This window comes from Melanerpes formicivorus, unplaced genomic scaffold, assembly GCF_026170545.1.
Source record: "Melanerpes formicivorus ecotype bairdi unplaced genomic scaffold, bMelFor1.0.p_v2 SCAF_2, whole genome shotgun sequence".
Classification (NCBI taxonomy): domain Eukaryota; kingdom Metazoa; phylum Chordata; class Aves; order Piciformes; family Picidae; genus Melanerpes; species Melanerpes formicivorus.
The window spans coordinates 31373643-31388923 of record NW_027142354.1 but is presented as its reverse complement, the minus strand read 5'-3'; the positions used below and the strand labels follow the sequence as shown (position 1 = coordinate 31388923).

The 15281-nt window shown below is 40.8% G+C and overlaps 1 protein-coding gene across 1 annotated transcript in view; it reads left to right on the top strand.

The window, feature by feature from the left end:
* The window catches only part of GREM2 (gremlin 2, DAN family BMP antagonist), a 39128-nt gene extending 25875 nt beyond the window's left edge, over positions 1-13253 (top strand). Inside the window, exon 2 of the mRNA XM_068155204.1 lies at positions 10390-13253. Within this exon, the coding sequence (XP_068011305.1) occupies positions 10391-10894 (504 nt within the window). The 5' untranslated portion in view covers position 10390 and the 3' untranslated portion in view covers positions 10895-13253. The remainder of the gene's footprint in view (positions 1-10389) is intronic.
* The last annotated feature ends 2028 nt before the right edge of the window (positions 13254-15281 follow it).

The window sequence follows — 15281 nt, the reverse complement described above, 5'->3', positions numbered from 1 at the left end:
GTAGATGTGAGGCAGTCACAAGTTGCCATCAGTGTGAATTGGGAAGAATGGAATAAGTTTCCAGTATTTGGATGTGAATTTCCTGTAGTACAGGTCATCTTGCAGCATTTCACTGAAAATTCATCTTTTAATTAAGTGACACACACTGCCAATAACAGTGAGTAAACTGTAGTTTGTCCATTCATGCTATGTGCTGTACATTTTCCAGTGTATCTAGAAAGTGATATTGAAATGTTTAGGTATTTAGCAATGTTTACGTTGTCTTGCATATCCAATTACAATTTATTTGTCATCCTGACTTTGTAGCACCTCATAAGTTCTGTACTTTTGACAGATGTTGAGCATCAGCTGCTGATACTTATTTTGGTCCAGCTGACATCTATGACAGTCATAAACATTACTGTCAATTTATAAATATCAATGGACATGTACTGAGATCAGTAGAAATTCCTTTTGTTATGCTAAAAAACAGCTTAAAAATAAGGGTCAGAATAGTTCCACATCAAGACATCAACTGAGGCTAGCCAAGAAGCCATATATGATTCCGGATGTTTTGAACTCCAAATGTCAACTTTGTTTATAGACTTGCAAATGCACATACACAAATAACTGTAAGAGCATGTAGTTGCTTTGCTTCTTACAGGTCTGAATTGTATTTCAGTTGCCCACCTAACTTTTCTCCTGTGATACCTTGAGTGAACAGACTTTCTTTTAGAGCAAAAGACCACAGCTTCATTAAACATTCAAAACAAAATGATTAAATGAGAATTCTGATAGACTATTAGTTAATCACAAAACAAAGTAACTGTAAAAATAAGATATGTCTGATGTTCTTAGGAAAAGAAGAAAGCCTCTTGCAACTCTCTAAGTTTGTGAACAAAAGGGGATACAAAATATTACAGGATCCACTTGAGGGTAATACCATGGGTGGCGTGCAGCAGGTTACTACTGCCTGGCTTCTTTTCTACACGTAGAGCAAATAAGTTTTTTGACTGTTGGGCCAGCTTAAACACTGAGCAAGATAAAATACTAAAAACTGAGGTGTCCCACTTGTTGTTTCAAGGTGTCTCATGTTACACATGAACATTATTGCTCACGAACTCTGATTTTCTATGGATGTGTTCAATGTGCAAGTCCACCATAGTAACCCTAAACATCATCTTCACTACTTACACCTCCTGTGGTACCAAACTGTGATATCTTTGACTTATCCCCTCTTCCTTCCCCTTCCTTGAAATACTTTTCATGCCTTCTTGTGTAATGCAATAGGAGTTTGAAAAGCTGCCTTGCTGTCCAACTTACTTGAAATATGGTCAGTGGATTAAAAAATGTGATTATGAGGAACTGTCAGAAGTGTAGCTGCATATTGCTTATTAACCAAAGAAAATGCAAAAAAAAAAAAAAAAAAAAAAGATTTCCTAGAGAGAGCCTCACTGAGGAGAAAAATGCTTTTGTATAATGCTCTTAGTAACACATCTGAGAGATACAGACCTGTTTGTGGCTAACATGATGAATGGGCTTACTACTTGTTCTATTTGCATATTAGCATAGGTCTTCTGCACTCTATTCCCAGAACTGTGGTGAGTTTTAGTCAGGAGGACTGATGCTTTGTCAGGAAAATGTAAAGAGAGACAAATGTAAATTAAAAACTCTTGAAGCAATAGATCTATGACATCTTTAGGACAACTTTATGATAAACAGCTACAATGGTCCTTGCAAGTGGTGTGTTGGGAAATAGTGAGATACACGGCTGAATTTTTGTCTGTATGTAATAGAAAGAATAGGATATTGAGGTAAGAGCTATTCTTGTTTGTGCCATTGGTGTTGCAGCTCCATAAATAAAGTATTGGCTTACAAAACCTCATAATATAAACACTACACCATTGTTAACATTCTAGATTTTTCAAACAGGAGCTTGAATACTTAAGAGTCATACTGCAGTAACTAAGGATTATGTTCTGAATAGAGAGTTGAAAGAATACAAGCATCTGAATCTACCAGAAAATCTGGAAAATTTAAATTGCTTCTCTGTTGAATAATTTAGTGTATCATATATACAAGATTACATGCCACCTGTTGAATTTAGAAGTAATTGTATTTTTCTGACCTTTAAGAAAAGCAAGCAGAAATTCTTCTGAGTGCTTTTATGATATCTTAATCTACAGGCCTTAGTTTTCTTCTAGAACAGATCTCATCAAAATGTTTGCCTAAGGGTAACAAATCTGGGTCAGTCGGCGAAAAGAAGAACTTTGGTGCCACGTGGTGCAATTGAAGGATGCTGGAAATGGTCCATTCTTGGTTAATTTCTGTCCACCAGTAACTTACTTCCCCTCAGTGCTCAGTTCTATTCCCACCATATGTTGCTCACCAAGTTAGTCTACAAACATTTGAAGCTGTGTTGCTTAGTCAGACACTGGTCTTGGATGAGATTTCTATGTTCTGTTGTAATGCAAACAACAAAAATATAATGGAGACTACTCATTGCAAAATAGTCTTTTGTAGTATTGATTCTCCAGTGAGGAAGCAATGAATTCAGCTATTGTATTTAAATGCTGAACTTTCCCCATTCTTGTGTTGACGGTCTTCTTTTCCAACAGGCTGAGGGATAGTCACAAATGAAGACATTTGCTTAAGCCACTGCTTCCCTTCAGATTTAGTTTTTAGTTTCCCAAGGGCAGAATTCTGCTGTTTTCTCCTGAATGAAACGTTGCCAAATGGGAGGGTACCAGCTGCCTTCTGCACAGAAGAATGAAGTTAATGTAGGCTATTATTGCTTGCTGGACGAAATGTTCATGTGCAAACAGAACTGACTTGCCTATTTGAGACTCTCTATCTTGTGCTGAAAAGCAGAGGAACACTGAGAAGGAGATCAAGTATTTTTCAACCTGGTTCACTCTTGCAAAGAGCTATTTGTTTAGAGAGGAGTTCTCACAGGAAAACTAACTTTCAGACCTTCCCAAAAGGCTATTTTTTGTATCCAAGGAGTTTTCTTTTATTTATTCTTTCTACCTCCTGGCTGTAGCATTCTCCAGAACTAGGTTGGGAAGATGAAAGTCAACCTCATGGAAGGCAAGCAGAAATCTGGTTTTGTTTTATGGGTTTTTCCCAATTCCCACTCCCCCTTTTTTTCCCTGGTGTTACATGTGCTGCCAGTACTGATGACTACACAGACACTTCTGAGTAGGACATCTCACTCTGCTTGGGACAGTTCACATGTGCTCACCAGGCAGACATTTTTCTGTGGTTGGCTCAAAAGCCACAAGTTCCTGAAGCTAAAATTGCAACAAATTTAAGAGTTTTAATCACGACAATAGTCCAAAAAGCCTTTGTCCAGTTACCTGTTAGTATTCAGAGTTCTGTGTATTCCTGTTCCCCTAATAATGGCATTGCTGCAATACCAGAGCTACTGTAGGATGATTTCACTTTTACATTACTTTCAGCTTTTGTTCCTCCTCTTTATTTTACTTTTCCTGTGCTAAAATGCTAGATGCTGACACAGTTGTGTAATGAAATATTTGCTACTGATAAATACAGGGCAGAGTGAAGTTGATAACATCTTGCTTCACTGTGTTATCTGGCTAACATTTAGTGTGAAAAGAAAAGAAAACAAAGCCAAACTTGGGACATGGTTTCCTTCATTATGTTCTTCTGAGTAATTAGTAATTGAATTTATTATATATGCATGTATTTTTTTGGGAAGCATTAGTATTTGTCATAGATATAAGTGTTAGTAGATGTATCTCAAAGAAAAATACCAGCATTGACTTCACCAATACGTGCCCCCTGCCCCTCCAGTCTTCTTAAACTCTGTTTCATATTGTGGATATAATAGATAAAAATCTATATCTCAGCTAATTAAATCTTCAGTGACTCTCTTCGCAAACTCCTTGTCCTGGCTTGAAAGCACAAGAAACCTCTGAATTCCTCCAATACTAATAGCACTAAAAAAAATAAAATGAAGCACAGGTTTAGAAGCTATGCAAGATAAGGATTCAGCCTGTAAAGAGCTTTATACCATAGATCAGTAATACAATATTTAAATCAATATACTTCCTGGCAGGATGTCAGTGCAAAGAGGATCATTGGAGTAATGTGATCTCTTAATTCTGGTGAAGTGAGCAACTGCATTCTACCCTGTTTCAAATGAACTTGTGTGAAGTTCCCGAAAGAAGGAAAAATTCGATGGTTATATAAACATGGATTTCTGGAGGCAGTCAGGTAGATAAGAAAAGTAGAGAACAACAAAAAAATTTAAGGAAAACCCCATAATTGGAACTGGTTTTGTTTAGTGCCAAGGGTGAATGTAGCTTGAAATTTTCTTCATAGTTGTTCCTGCCTGAAAAATAATGTATCTTACACATCACACATTGCTGGATATGATGGGAGTTACTGGTTGAACACTTGGTTGCTCGTATTTTTGTCCATGGACCAAGAATTTTTCTAAACTCTCAGCCTCTTCAGACAAAATTTGAGATAAAGCTCTTGATTGTAGAAAATTTGTAGTGAGAGCTGAAATTAGTATGAAGCAACATCCTCTGAGTTGCTTTCAGTAATCTTTATCTTAGCATAGACTGTCCCCACCAATGTCTTTGCTGTATGTACCTCGATTTTGTCTGTTCTTCAGTATTTAAACTTCAGTGTCTTCAGGAACTGTCTTGACGAGGAAAAGTTCTAAGTTCTAGCATTATGAGGAAAATGCGGTCCTCTCCTGTGGGCTGCCATCAGTGAAACCCAGCACCACCTTCCCCTTTCCAAAACAGAACAAGAGCCCTAAGAGAATAGTACAGTTCCTGAGATGTCCAGCATGCAAGAAAGCCTTTCCTGCTTCCCTCATAGCTTCATGCTGTTCCCTGTAGGCATGCTTGTGATTCTCTGGGACAGAGCTGTTGGAGTAAGGAAGAGATAAAGACGGTTCTTCTTGGTGTGAGGGAGAAAGAATGATGGAGAAGAGGAAGATCTTCATGCAAGTCAGACTGTGAGGCTATAAGGAGTTTATTAAGTCTGAACAAAATATTTTCTCCCTCTGCTGCCGGAGTTTTAATGGAACGAAATAGCTTTCCTTCAAAGCACTATAGAAGATTCTTAGAGGACATGAATGGAAAAACTTCTGGTTGTAAATGCATTGATTTTAAAATTAATTTTAAAAAGCAATTCTTAGTATTCCTAGTACATGGTAACTCTACTCCCAAAATGCAGAAAATTTATATCTGAATATCTGAATAGCACATTCTTGTTCCACTACTGGGTGTTCTGAGATTCTTAAGTTTGGTCCCCCTACTGCCGCCTCCTGCATGTTTTGTTGTTGTGGCTGGCCTCAGTCTTGGGAATTTAATCATGAGAATCTGTTAATAATGGCGTGATTTACTAGAGACATGTCTGCAAAACTAAAGATACAGTGCAGTGTTCAGTTATTGCTGACGTTGTAGGGAAACAGGAGCAAAGTTTCCGAAGAATACTTACAAGAGAGAAGTTAGCCCCAAATACCTCCTTTGTGCAGAGATGCATCATTTGTATAGTTTTTTTTTGAACATTGTACCATTAGAATCATGCCTAACCATTAATAAATTAAATAAATAGCACTTTTGGCTTTCTGGTAGAGAATCTGCTATTTTCTGGCTTCCCACATGTGCTGCTAAAGCCAAGTTTTAGTTCTTTGAAAAGTTACTGCCTGGCGTGTCTTCAAGGAACACTTCTTGTGTCCCATCTTAAATGCTGAGCACTGACCATGTACACTGTGTTCTTACATTAATATATGTACAACTGGTTTACACAGATTTTTATTTTTTTTAAAAGTAGATTTAATACAAAAGTAAGTAGGTAGTAATGTATTTTTTTGTAACAGGGATTTCCACAATCAGCTGAACGGATGATCCTAAAGGAGAGCTCTGGTGTCTCTTGAGATTTGCCTGATGGAAACTGTGAAGAGTGACGCAGGTGGTCAAGTGTGACCACGTATGTACCATGCTATAGAGTTGTACTTGATGTAACTTAGCCTATAATTCCTGCCTTTTGCTGCTAGGTGAAGAGAAGCTGTTTTCCAAGGCAAACTCTTCAGCTGGTATCTAAATTAAAAACTTGGGAAAAATAAAGTATCTCCAAATTTATCATCTTTATCATTGGCTTTTACAATACTTTTGATAGATGAAGGACAGGTTTATAGTACTGAATCTTCCGCATGTATTTACAGACAACCCTTCCTATAACTAAGGCTCTCAAGTTCCATGGAAAGACAGGCTTTGCAGATGTATATTTTTTCTTAACCATTGGCTGTGGCTTTCTTTTCTGAATGGAAGGCTTGATGAAGAAGAGATGATTATGTGATATAGCTGTGTCAGAGAGTCGGGTGCTTCCAGGAATGCTGATAATGCTGATTTCCTGAGCAGCTAACATAAAATATCACCGCAATCTTCCAGGTACCTCCCTCTCCCTGTCCACCTGCAACCCTGAAGTACAAAACTGAATTTCCTAGTCAGAAACTTCATCCTGAGCTTAGAAACTGAACTCACGCCTTTGAAAACAAGAGGAAACAATGGGGCAGTCATTCAACACAAACAGGCACTGCCGTTACCTACTGCCCTGTCTTTCAGACTATAGCACCCACTTCTATGTTGGGGAACTGTTCCAAAAAAGATGCACTTGAATTCTGAGTTCAAATCCAATGCTCCAATTCCCAGAGAAGGGACCTAACCACAAAACTATAGGCTATTTTTGGGGTTACACTGCTGCCTGTCCTATTCCAGAACTGGAATGCTTTCAAGAACGCATGAGTTACAGGGCCAGAATGTCAGTATGCAAGAGAGAGAATGCCTTGGTAGATACTTTATGTTACACAGTAATTGGATACAAACAAGAAATAAAGAAAGGATTGACACAGTGATCCTGGATCTTCCTCTCCTAGCTGAGTACTCTGACTTCTCTGGATTATAGAGCTAGATCTTGGCATTCTTGCCACCTTGACTGAATAGTTTTTGCACTCCTGGGTACCTGATAGCCCAGATCAAGCATGACAGGTTTGAAGAGCTTATGAACTCATACTTAATGCTGATTTCCTTATCTGAAAGAGATGAAAAATTTAGCAGGTAAAATGTAAATGTATCTAGGCCTTGTTTGGTGTCTAGTCTAGGGTTATTTTTCTGCACCAGATCACACAGTGAACAAAAAACAGTGTGGGGATAACTGGCAGCAGCTGGCAATGACACTTGAAGATGCTGAAAACTGTCACCCAGGAGCTTCCACTGTCTCTGCCATGGAGAGACTGCAGTGCAGTGAGAACGATGGGCCCTGACTGGCATTTGTGCAGGTTTCACTGGCATTGGTCTCTTGAGGCAGTTCTCACTTGCCTGATCTCAGCAGTGACATCTAAGTAGGACAGAACTGGCCTGTTCTTGCCAGAAGCCAGATTCTTCTCCAGTACATTTTATGTTTTTTCTCATCCAGCTCTATCTGCAGATAGGCAGCACTCACCATGTTGCTTTGCATTCAAGAGTGAATTCACCAAAATGTTCTGAATTTCTGAGAATACTGAGGTTTCTCTTCTCTTTGCATGTGAACACCAAAAACATATGTAGTCCTTGGCATGTTGCTGGCACCAGGTGACCTTGTTTGCACCCTTACTTGCTTGAATAGGGGGTTTGTATGCCAGGGCTTAGAAAGGAGTGATTTGCAGGCTAGGAAGGGGTAACCTTGTGACTAGAAATTCCATGATCTGACAGGATGCACATTTGACCTGTTAGTGTAAAATAGATTATCCTATTGTGCAAAGCTTTTCAAGGTACAGGTTTGATAAAGATCAATGACAGAAATAGCTGATGCATTCCCACCTGTCTGTAGAAGTACTTGCTAACATGTACAGCAGCATTTATTTGGTTTATAACCTTACAATAGTGGCTTTGATTAATAATGCTTTATTAATTATAAACATAGACTTACTGGGTAAATCCTACTTACTCTTGAACAGTTCTCCATGCCTACATAAAACTATTTCAGTAATTAGAAAGCTACTATAATATTTCTCTATATTGTAGATTTTAAGTTATTTGTTCCCTGACAGCTTTCTTGAGTTCCTATATAGGATTCTGTTTGACCCCATCCTTCACACGAAGGGGAAGCAGTTTCAACTTGCATTTTGTGAGGAGAAAGTGTGGGACAGAAAAGAAGGGGTGGAGGGAAGACTGTGTCTCTCCTGATGTGTCTCTGGACCTGCACCAACATCATCTCTGCCAAGGTCAGAGAAATGAGACTGGAGAGGCAATATCCCTGGTGAAAAGGACCAAACTCCCTCTCTGAAAGACAGTGGTTATCACAACTGCTTTGTGGGCTTGTGTTTCAAAAGATGAGTAGAAGAGTATGCCTGAGGAGTGTTGGCATAACTCACTTCTGTCCTTTTCTAGCATATAACTCCTGTCTACTCCTGTCTTTTTCTCCCCTTTCTATATAAAACACAAGGCTGTGGGAATCAGTTGCTTTATCCACTACTGAAATACAGCCATCAGTGCAGAATAACATGAGAACAGTTTGAAAGGAAACGTGGAACACTATATTCAACTGAAACTAATTACCTGATTAGATTTTGGCTGGCTGTAGTGGGTTGACATCCAATGGTCTTGGCGACAATACCTGCGAGCAAAGCCAAGTCTAGTCTTGCTTCATTTAAAGACTCTGGACAAAACATCTGGACTTGTGTGCTGAATGCTAAGCAGTGTGAAAATAGGCCACTGATTTAAAGTACCCATGCCTATAATGGGTATCAGTGGGCAGCTGGCATGGTTTCAGATGAATTAGCTTATTTGGGTTTTAGAAATACTAGTTTCCATTTGAAGGTGGTTCTGTTTCAAATGTGGTGAAATTTAATTCTGCATCAGAATATCCTATGTTCACAGTTAGAGGATTATCACTTCTCTTCCTTCCAGCACTCCAGACTTCTCCCCTTTTAAATTTAGTCAAAGTCTGACACCAAGCTCTTGTAAACTTAGAAAACCACCTAAAGGGGATGCTATCTCACCAAGTCTGCTACAGTAGTTCCTTCTCTTTATCTCCATAGGGATTAAAGACATTAGGTCTGTTTCATTACATGAGAATTATTTCTTACTGCTGCTGTCGTTTCCTCTTGCACCTTTCCCACTTTTTTGATCTCTTGATGTCATTGTTTGGAAAATAGCATGTTTTCATGTTAAGAATACCTATGTACATCTGAAGTGTCTATGGTGGTAGTTATATTTACTGGTGTGATTGTTGTTTTTTTGTCTTGGCATCACTCTCATGGGAAAAAAAAAAAGTTGAGAAGAGCACTTTTAAAAAACTTGGTGTCTTTGCCTCTAAACAGGAAGCTTCAGAGCTGCACTTACTTCTAGTGCCCTAGAGACTCTCTGTTCTCCCTTCCCAGGGAGAATAACATGAAATGACTGGTCAAATGAGTTATGGCAGTTCACTGGTGAGCACTGACTTTGTGAGGAAGTTTAGTACGTATATTCTGATGTCCAGAAAGTACATCAAGACACATTACTAAAATGAATTGGACAAGTCGTTGATGAAAAGCCAAGAGCTGGTAAGAGATGCTCCACAGAACAAGAAATCCTGATAGACAATCAGAGGAAAAATGCTTTTGCCAACTGGCTTATGCTCTATCCTATTCCTTCACCTCTAAAATGAATATTTAATTCTCTTCTGTTTACAAACTTTCTCAAGCTGTTTGCCTAGGAGGCATCGTAGTAATGAAGCCCTCAAAGTTGTATTTAAGCATTTCCTCTTGCTGCAAGAATAAATCCATCAAGTTTTCATCCTCTTACAGAGATAACAAGTGCAATCCTGTAAGTGCCATAAAAGTCCCAAGGAGCTTCAGAAGCAATTAAAAATTAATTAATACTTTTGGACACCTCTCACTACTTCTATGTGAAAAGAGGCTGAGCCACTTGGGGGGCTGGAGAAGTAGATTGGAGTTCTCCTTGTGTAATCTGCTATTCCCTTCCCCTCACTCCTGATATCTCCAGATTGTCATAGTATTGGCAAGAGACTCCTGAGTCTTCACTAGCCCAGGAGTTTGTCCAGGTCTTTGGCCCAAGGTTTCACAGAGAAGGAGGAAGCTTTTCTGTCTGAAGCTTCTGTAAAATCACTACTTCAGTGATCAAATTAGCAGTGTCCCTCCCTATTAGGAAAAAAAATTAGTAACTGGAGAGCTTGGTGGGGGTGGACAGGTATAGGTGAGGTGACTTTTCACAGGCCTCTTCATGATAAATAATCACCCCAGAAAAAGCTAATCTTCTGGGAAAAGTGGTGGGATTAGAAAGGCGGTAAGATCTCTACTTCTAAAAGCATGTGTAAAGTTCAACTCTACTACAGCTCTGTGGTTTGAAAGTGCACCTCTCCTAACAGCTACTTCTGTTGCCGTTGCAGGATGATTTGGAAAGTTGCCTTGTCCTTTTTTCTGATGGCAGTGCTGGTTCGAGTAACAGACACCAGGAAAAACCGTCCTGCAGGCGCCATTCCCTCCCCTTACAAAGACAGCAGCAGTAACCACTCGGAGCGGAGGCAGCAGCTGAATAAGGAGGTACTGGCCTCCAGCCAGGAGGCCCTGGTGGTCACTGAAAGGAAGTATCTCAAGAGTGACTGGTGCAAGACGCAGCCTCTGCGGCAGACTGTCAGTGAGGAGGGCTGCATAAGCCGTACCATCATCAACCGCTTTTGCTATGGGCAGTGCAACTCCTTCTATATACCACGACATGTGAAAAAGGAAGAGGAGTCCTTCCAGTCCTGTGCTTTCTGCAAGCCACACAAGGTCACTTCTTCAACTGTGCAGTTGGAGTGCCCTGAGCTGGACCCACCTTTCCGACTGAAGAAAATTCAGAAGGTCAAGCAGTGCCGATGTATGTCTGTGAATCTTAGCTCAGGCAAACTGTGAGAGCTGGCATGTAGCTACTGCTTGGTGTTGCCCCCATCAGATTTCTGCTGCCTCTCTTCTCCTGCCGAGCAGACTGTCAATTTTGTTGGTTTGTTTCTTCTTCCTATTTGTGTGTTTTGTTTTTTTTCAGGAGGCATCTCTCCAGCAAGGAAAGGCTCCTTGTCACTTGCCTACTGGAATAATGCTTTTTAATGGGGTCTGTTAGGCACTTCACCATAAAGTTTCATTGTATTTCCAGTATCATCTGGCAGTTGAATCTTATGGAGTGAAGCGGGCTCCCAGAAGTTAGGACTGATCATCTAAGTGACCAGTTGGCTGAATCCAGCATTAATTGTTTCCACTGTGTGGAGTAAAGCCCTCTGCCCTACACTCCAGTCCCCTCCACAAGACAAGAACACCTTCCTCGTGCTTCAGTCTGGAGCTTGCCACACCCACTTGGAAGTGCTGGAATGCTGCCCAGGACTGGGGGATGCAGATGAGGGAGAGTAATGAGGAGCAATGTGCAAAAGCAAGTGAGGCTCTCCGATGAGGCTCATCTCCTTAAGACTGCTTTAATTGTGCAATGACAAATGGTTCCTGGCTTGTTGTCTGAACAGCAGATAAGAAGCAAAGGGGAGAGGGTGAGGCGCTGGGTCAGCCACCATGACCACAGAGCAGACTGAGGGTGTGTTTTGATGCTGTTGTGGTTAGAGTATATTGAACACATGGTCTCTGCAGTGTTTCTTTTGTAACCTAACTGTAGTAAACAGCTGTTTAAAGTATTACAGACCTAGCCATGTATATTTTTCTTGTGGCAGAATATGACAGAGATTAAAATACGATGAGTAAGAGACTTGGTTGCTAGATCAGCTGCCTGACTTAAAATGGACATGGTTTAACTAAGCTTTCAGTAGCTTTTTTTTGTGTTAGATATGCGCATGTATTTCTTACTCCAAAAAATTACAGCATCCATTTGTGACCTTATATTTATGCCTGCTCAGATGAGGGAAGATGGGAGGGTAATGGGAGAGGAGCTGAGAACACTGAAGGAATGGTGTTTCCCTTATGGTGTAAAAACACTGTCACATAAAGGCCAAAATTTGGTCATTGCTGGACTGAATACAAAAGCCTCATCATTATCACCAGGTTTTGGGAGTGGTGTCTTGCCAATGATTGGAAACAATGTGTTAAAGGACAAACCCATCAGGCAGTGCTGCTGGAATGGGTTGCAGATGTAGGAGCAGGGAGAGAGTAAGTTGTAATTGCTACACTAGTGGTGGTCCACTCAGTTTTTGAGTCCTACATAATCAGTGTTGGTGAACACTTGCAGTTCATTTTAAGTCATACTATGTTGTTGTTCAGTTGATGGAGTTTAGCATGTCCTGTATATCCCGTTTGTTATAGTTCTGATCTGTATTAGTCACAGCTGCATTAAAATCCTATGTCTCAAAACAGATCAGCCCCTTCTCCCAAACCGAAGCCCATGCATGCTCCGTTGTCTGAAGCTTACAAATTAAAAATGACATGCCAGCTCCCTGCTGCATGTCTCACAGTTCAGCATCTGCATCTAGTGAAGCCAGCTTGTTATGGGAGCTCTTTCCCATCAGCCTCTTCACATGTAGCCACTTCAAGGGGTTAATGTGCTTAGCACTCTCACCAGCCCGGGGTTCAGTGCCACAGGTCTCTATTATGTGAGACAGGCTGCTCTAAGAGGCTTTCAGGACTGAGCTCCACGAGAGCTCACCAAGCGGTTTATGGGGATTGGCACAGGCAGGATGAGGTTGGTCAGGTCTGTTAGTCCTATTACATGAACAGCCAGGGCTTTTCTGTTGTGATCTTTCAGTATGTCAATAGTAGAAAGGGAGAATCCTCGTGGAGGAATTGCTTTAGAGGCTGTTGCTGCTGCACTGCCAGTATTGTGCCATCTACCAACTGGGGAACCATTCCATCTAGGCTTGAGAATTTTGGTGTGAGTGGCTTGAGGGAAGGTGGCGATAGCTATAGTCTACTAAGAGTCTGGGGATCTCAGTCTCCCCTTGAAAGAAATGAACTGAAAGTCAGGCATTTTGGACAAGAGAGAGAAAAAATCCCTGATAACTTCAGTTAAGGAAAATATGCAAGAATCTTTATAAACTGTGTCCTGCCTGTGTTTTTCACCAGTTTGCAATATGAATATGCTGCAGCTTAAAGCTCCTTTTAGGAGCCGTGTTTATGTAAAAACTAAGTTGAGCTTGTAATGGATAAAATTGTATTTAATTCTTGTTTTATAAATGAAAACAAAAAAAAAAAGAAGAAATGCTTTAAGTATAATGTAATTATTTTATAGGTCTACTATTAAATTATAGATTAAATAATAAAGCTACTCTAGGGTTATATGGCATCCAGGCTTTGCTTCAAGACCTTGTGTCCAGCTGCTCTCTTATCACTACATTCTCTGGCTTCCTTTTGACCCTACCAGATAAAGGTAAATGATGGCTTAACCCTGACAGCTTGGGAAAACCTATCTCCTTCTTCTCTAGTCCCTTATTCTCCTCAAAAGTACCTGGAAGGCAAGAGGGAAAATGAAATTGCACCAATCCTAGATTCTGGAGTTGATTCTGCATGTACAAATTGTGTTGGGTTTTTTGGGTTAGCTGACAAGAAGACAACCAAAGCTCCACCACTGGCAGACGTGCTGGCATCATTTGTGGTAAGAGAAGTAACTGTTACCCTGACCTAAAGGGTTTTGTTTAAAATATAGCTAGATCTTTATGTAACAGGGGGGAAGAAACCTACTCTGGGGGAGTGGGGAAGGTGTATCTTAAAATTTGGGAAGCGGTAACAGGTGCTGTTGGCTCCTAAATGATGAGTACACGGAGTGTCTCTCCAAAGGCAGGGTAACGGTATGATTTTTTAATTACTTTTTTTTTTATTCCCAATCCAGAGAAAAGATACTTACAAAATAGTCTTGAGGGAAAACTTCAGTGAGGAAAGGTAGTGCTCACACTGAGGAATTAACCTCCGTGTGACCAGAAGAGATGCCTGTCATGGGTCTTGAAAGAAGCAGGAACATCTAGATTAGCAAGGGAGGACTGTGTCCTTTACAGCACTGCAACTGACACCTGCAGGTACTTTCTTCCCCATCTGTTATCCAAATCCTGCCATGGTTCAGCAATTTAGTGAGGTTTTTCGTTTGTTTCTGGAGGTTGGTTGGTTTTGTTGGGTTTTTTTTTGGTAGCTATTGGTTTTGAAAGTTACTGCTTTGCTTATCTACTGAAGTGTGCGCAGGGTCATCTGCTCAGAACAAACAACTGCCACTGTCAGTTGTCTCAAAAGGAGCTCAGGAAGCTGTCTTCTCCAACTTCCCTCTCTCATACCCAGCTGTCTTTTAGGCACTCTTCTGCTTTGCAGGTAGCTCATTGTCCAACACCTACCTGAAAGATTCCAGCTCTTGCTTCCTGATTTCTGAAACTTTCCTACCAGAGGCATATACACCAGTCCAAAAAACTCCCCCTTGTGGAAGCAATCCAGGAGCACAGCAAGTCCTTCGGCTTAAATGAAAAAAGCTTTAGGTTAAATAGATCCTGTATTCCTTAAAGTAGAGTGCTGTTATGGGACAGGGCAAGCAGAGGAGCAACTAATGCTGAGCTCTACCACCATGGAACTGCTGCATTGGCAGGGCTTCAGTTTGGGGTGAGTGACAAATGAACTTTCTAAGTGCTTATATATTCAGATGCAAATGGGAATAATGAGAAAACAAGTGCTGACAAAACAGGGACCCTTAGAAAGACACCATCTTTTAAGGCAATGGATTTACTGCTGAATCACAGGATCACAGTATGTCAGAGGTTGGAAGGGACCCAAAGTGTTCATCGAGTTGAGTGTATGTGTGTCATCATGTGTGTGTCCCCCCCGCCAGAGCAGGAACATACAATCTAGCTACAGATGAGCCTTGAGAAAGCGTCCAGAGAAGGAGACTCCACAACCTCTCTGGGCAGCCTGTTCCAGTAGACTGTGACGCTTACAGTAAAGAAGTTCCCCCTTGTGTTCATAAAATAGAATCATAGAATAGAATCATAGAATCAACCAGGTTGGAAGAGACCTCCAAGATCATCCAGTCCAACCTATCACCCATCCCTATCCAATCAATTGGACCATGGCACTAAGTGCCTCATCAATCTTTTCTTGAAGATCTCCAGGGATGACAACTCCACCACCTCCCTGGGCAGCCCATTCTAATGGCAAATCTCTCTCTGTGAAGAACTACTTCCTAGTATCCAGCCTGAACCTCTCCTGGCACAACTTGAGACTGTGTCCTCTTGTTCTGTTGCTGGTTGCCTGGGAGAAGAGACCGACCCTCACCTGGCTACAACCTCCCTTCAGGTAGTTGTAGAGAGCAATAATGTCTCCCCTGAGCCTCCTGTTCTCC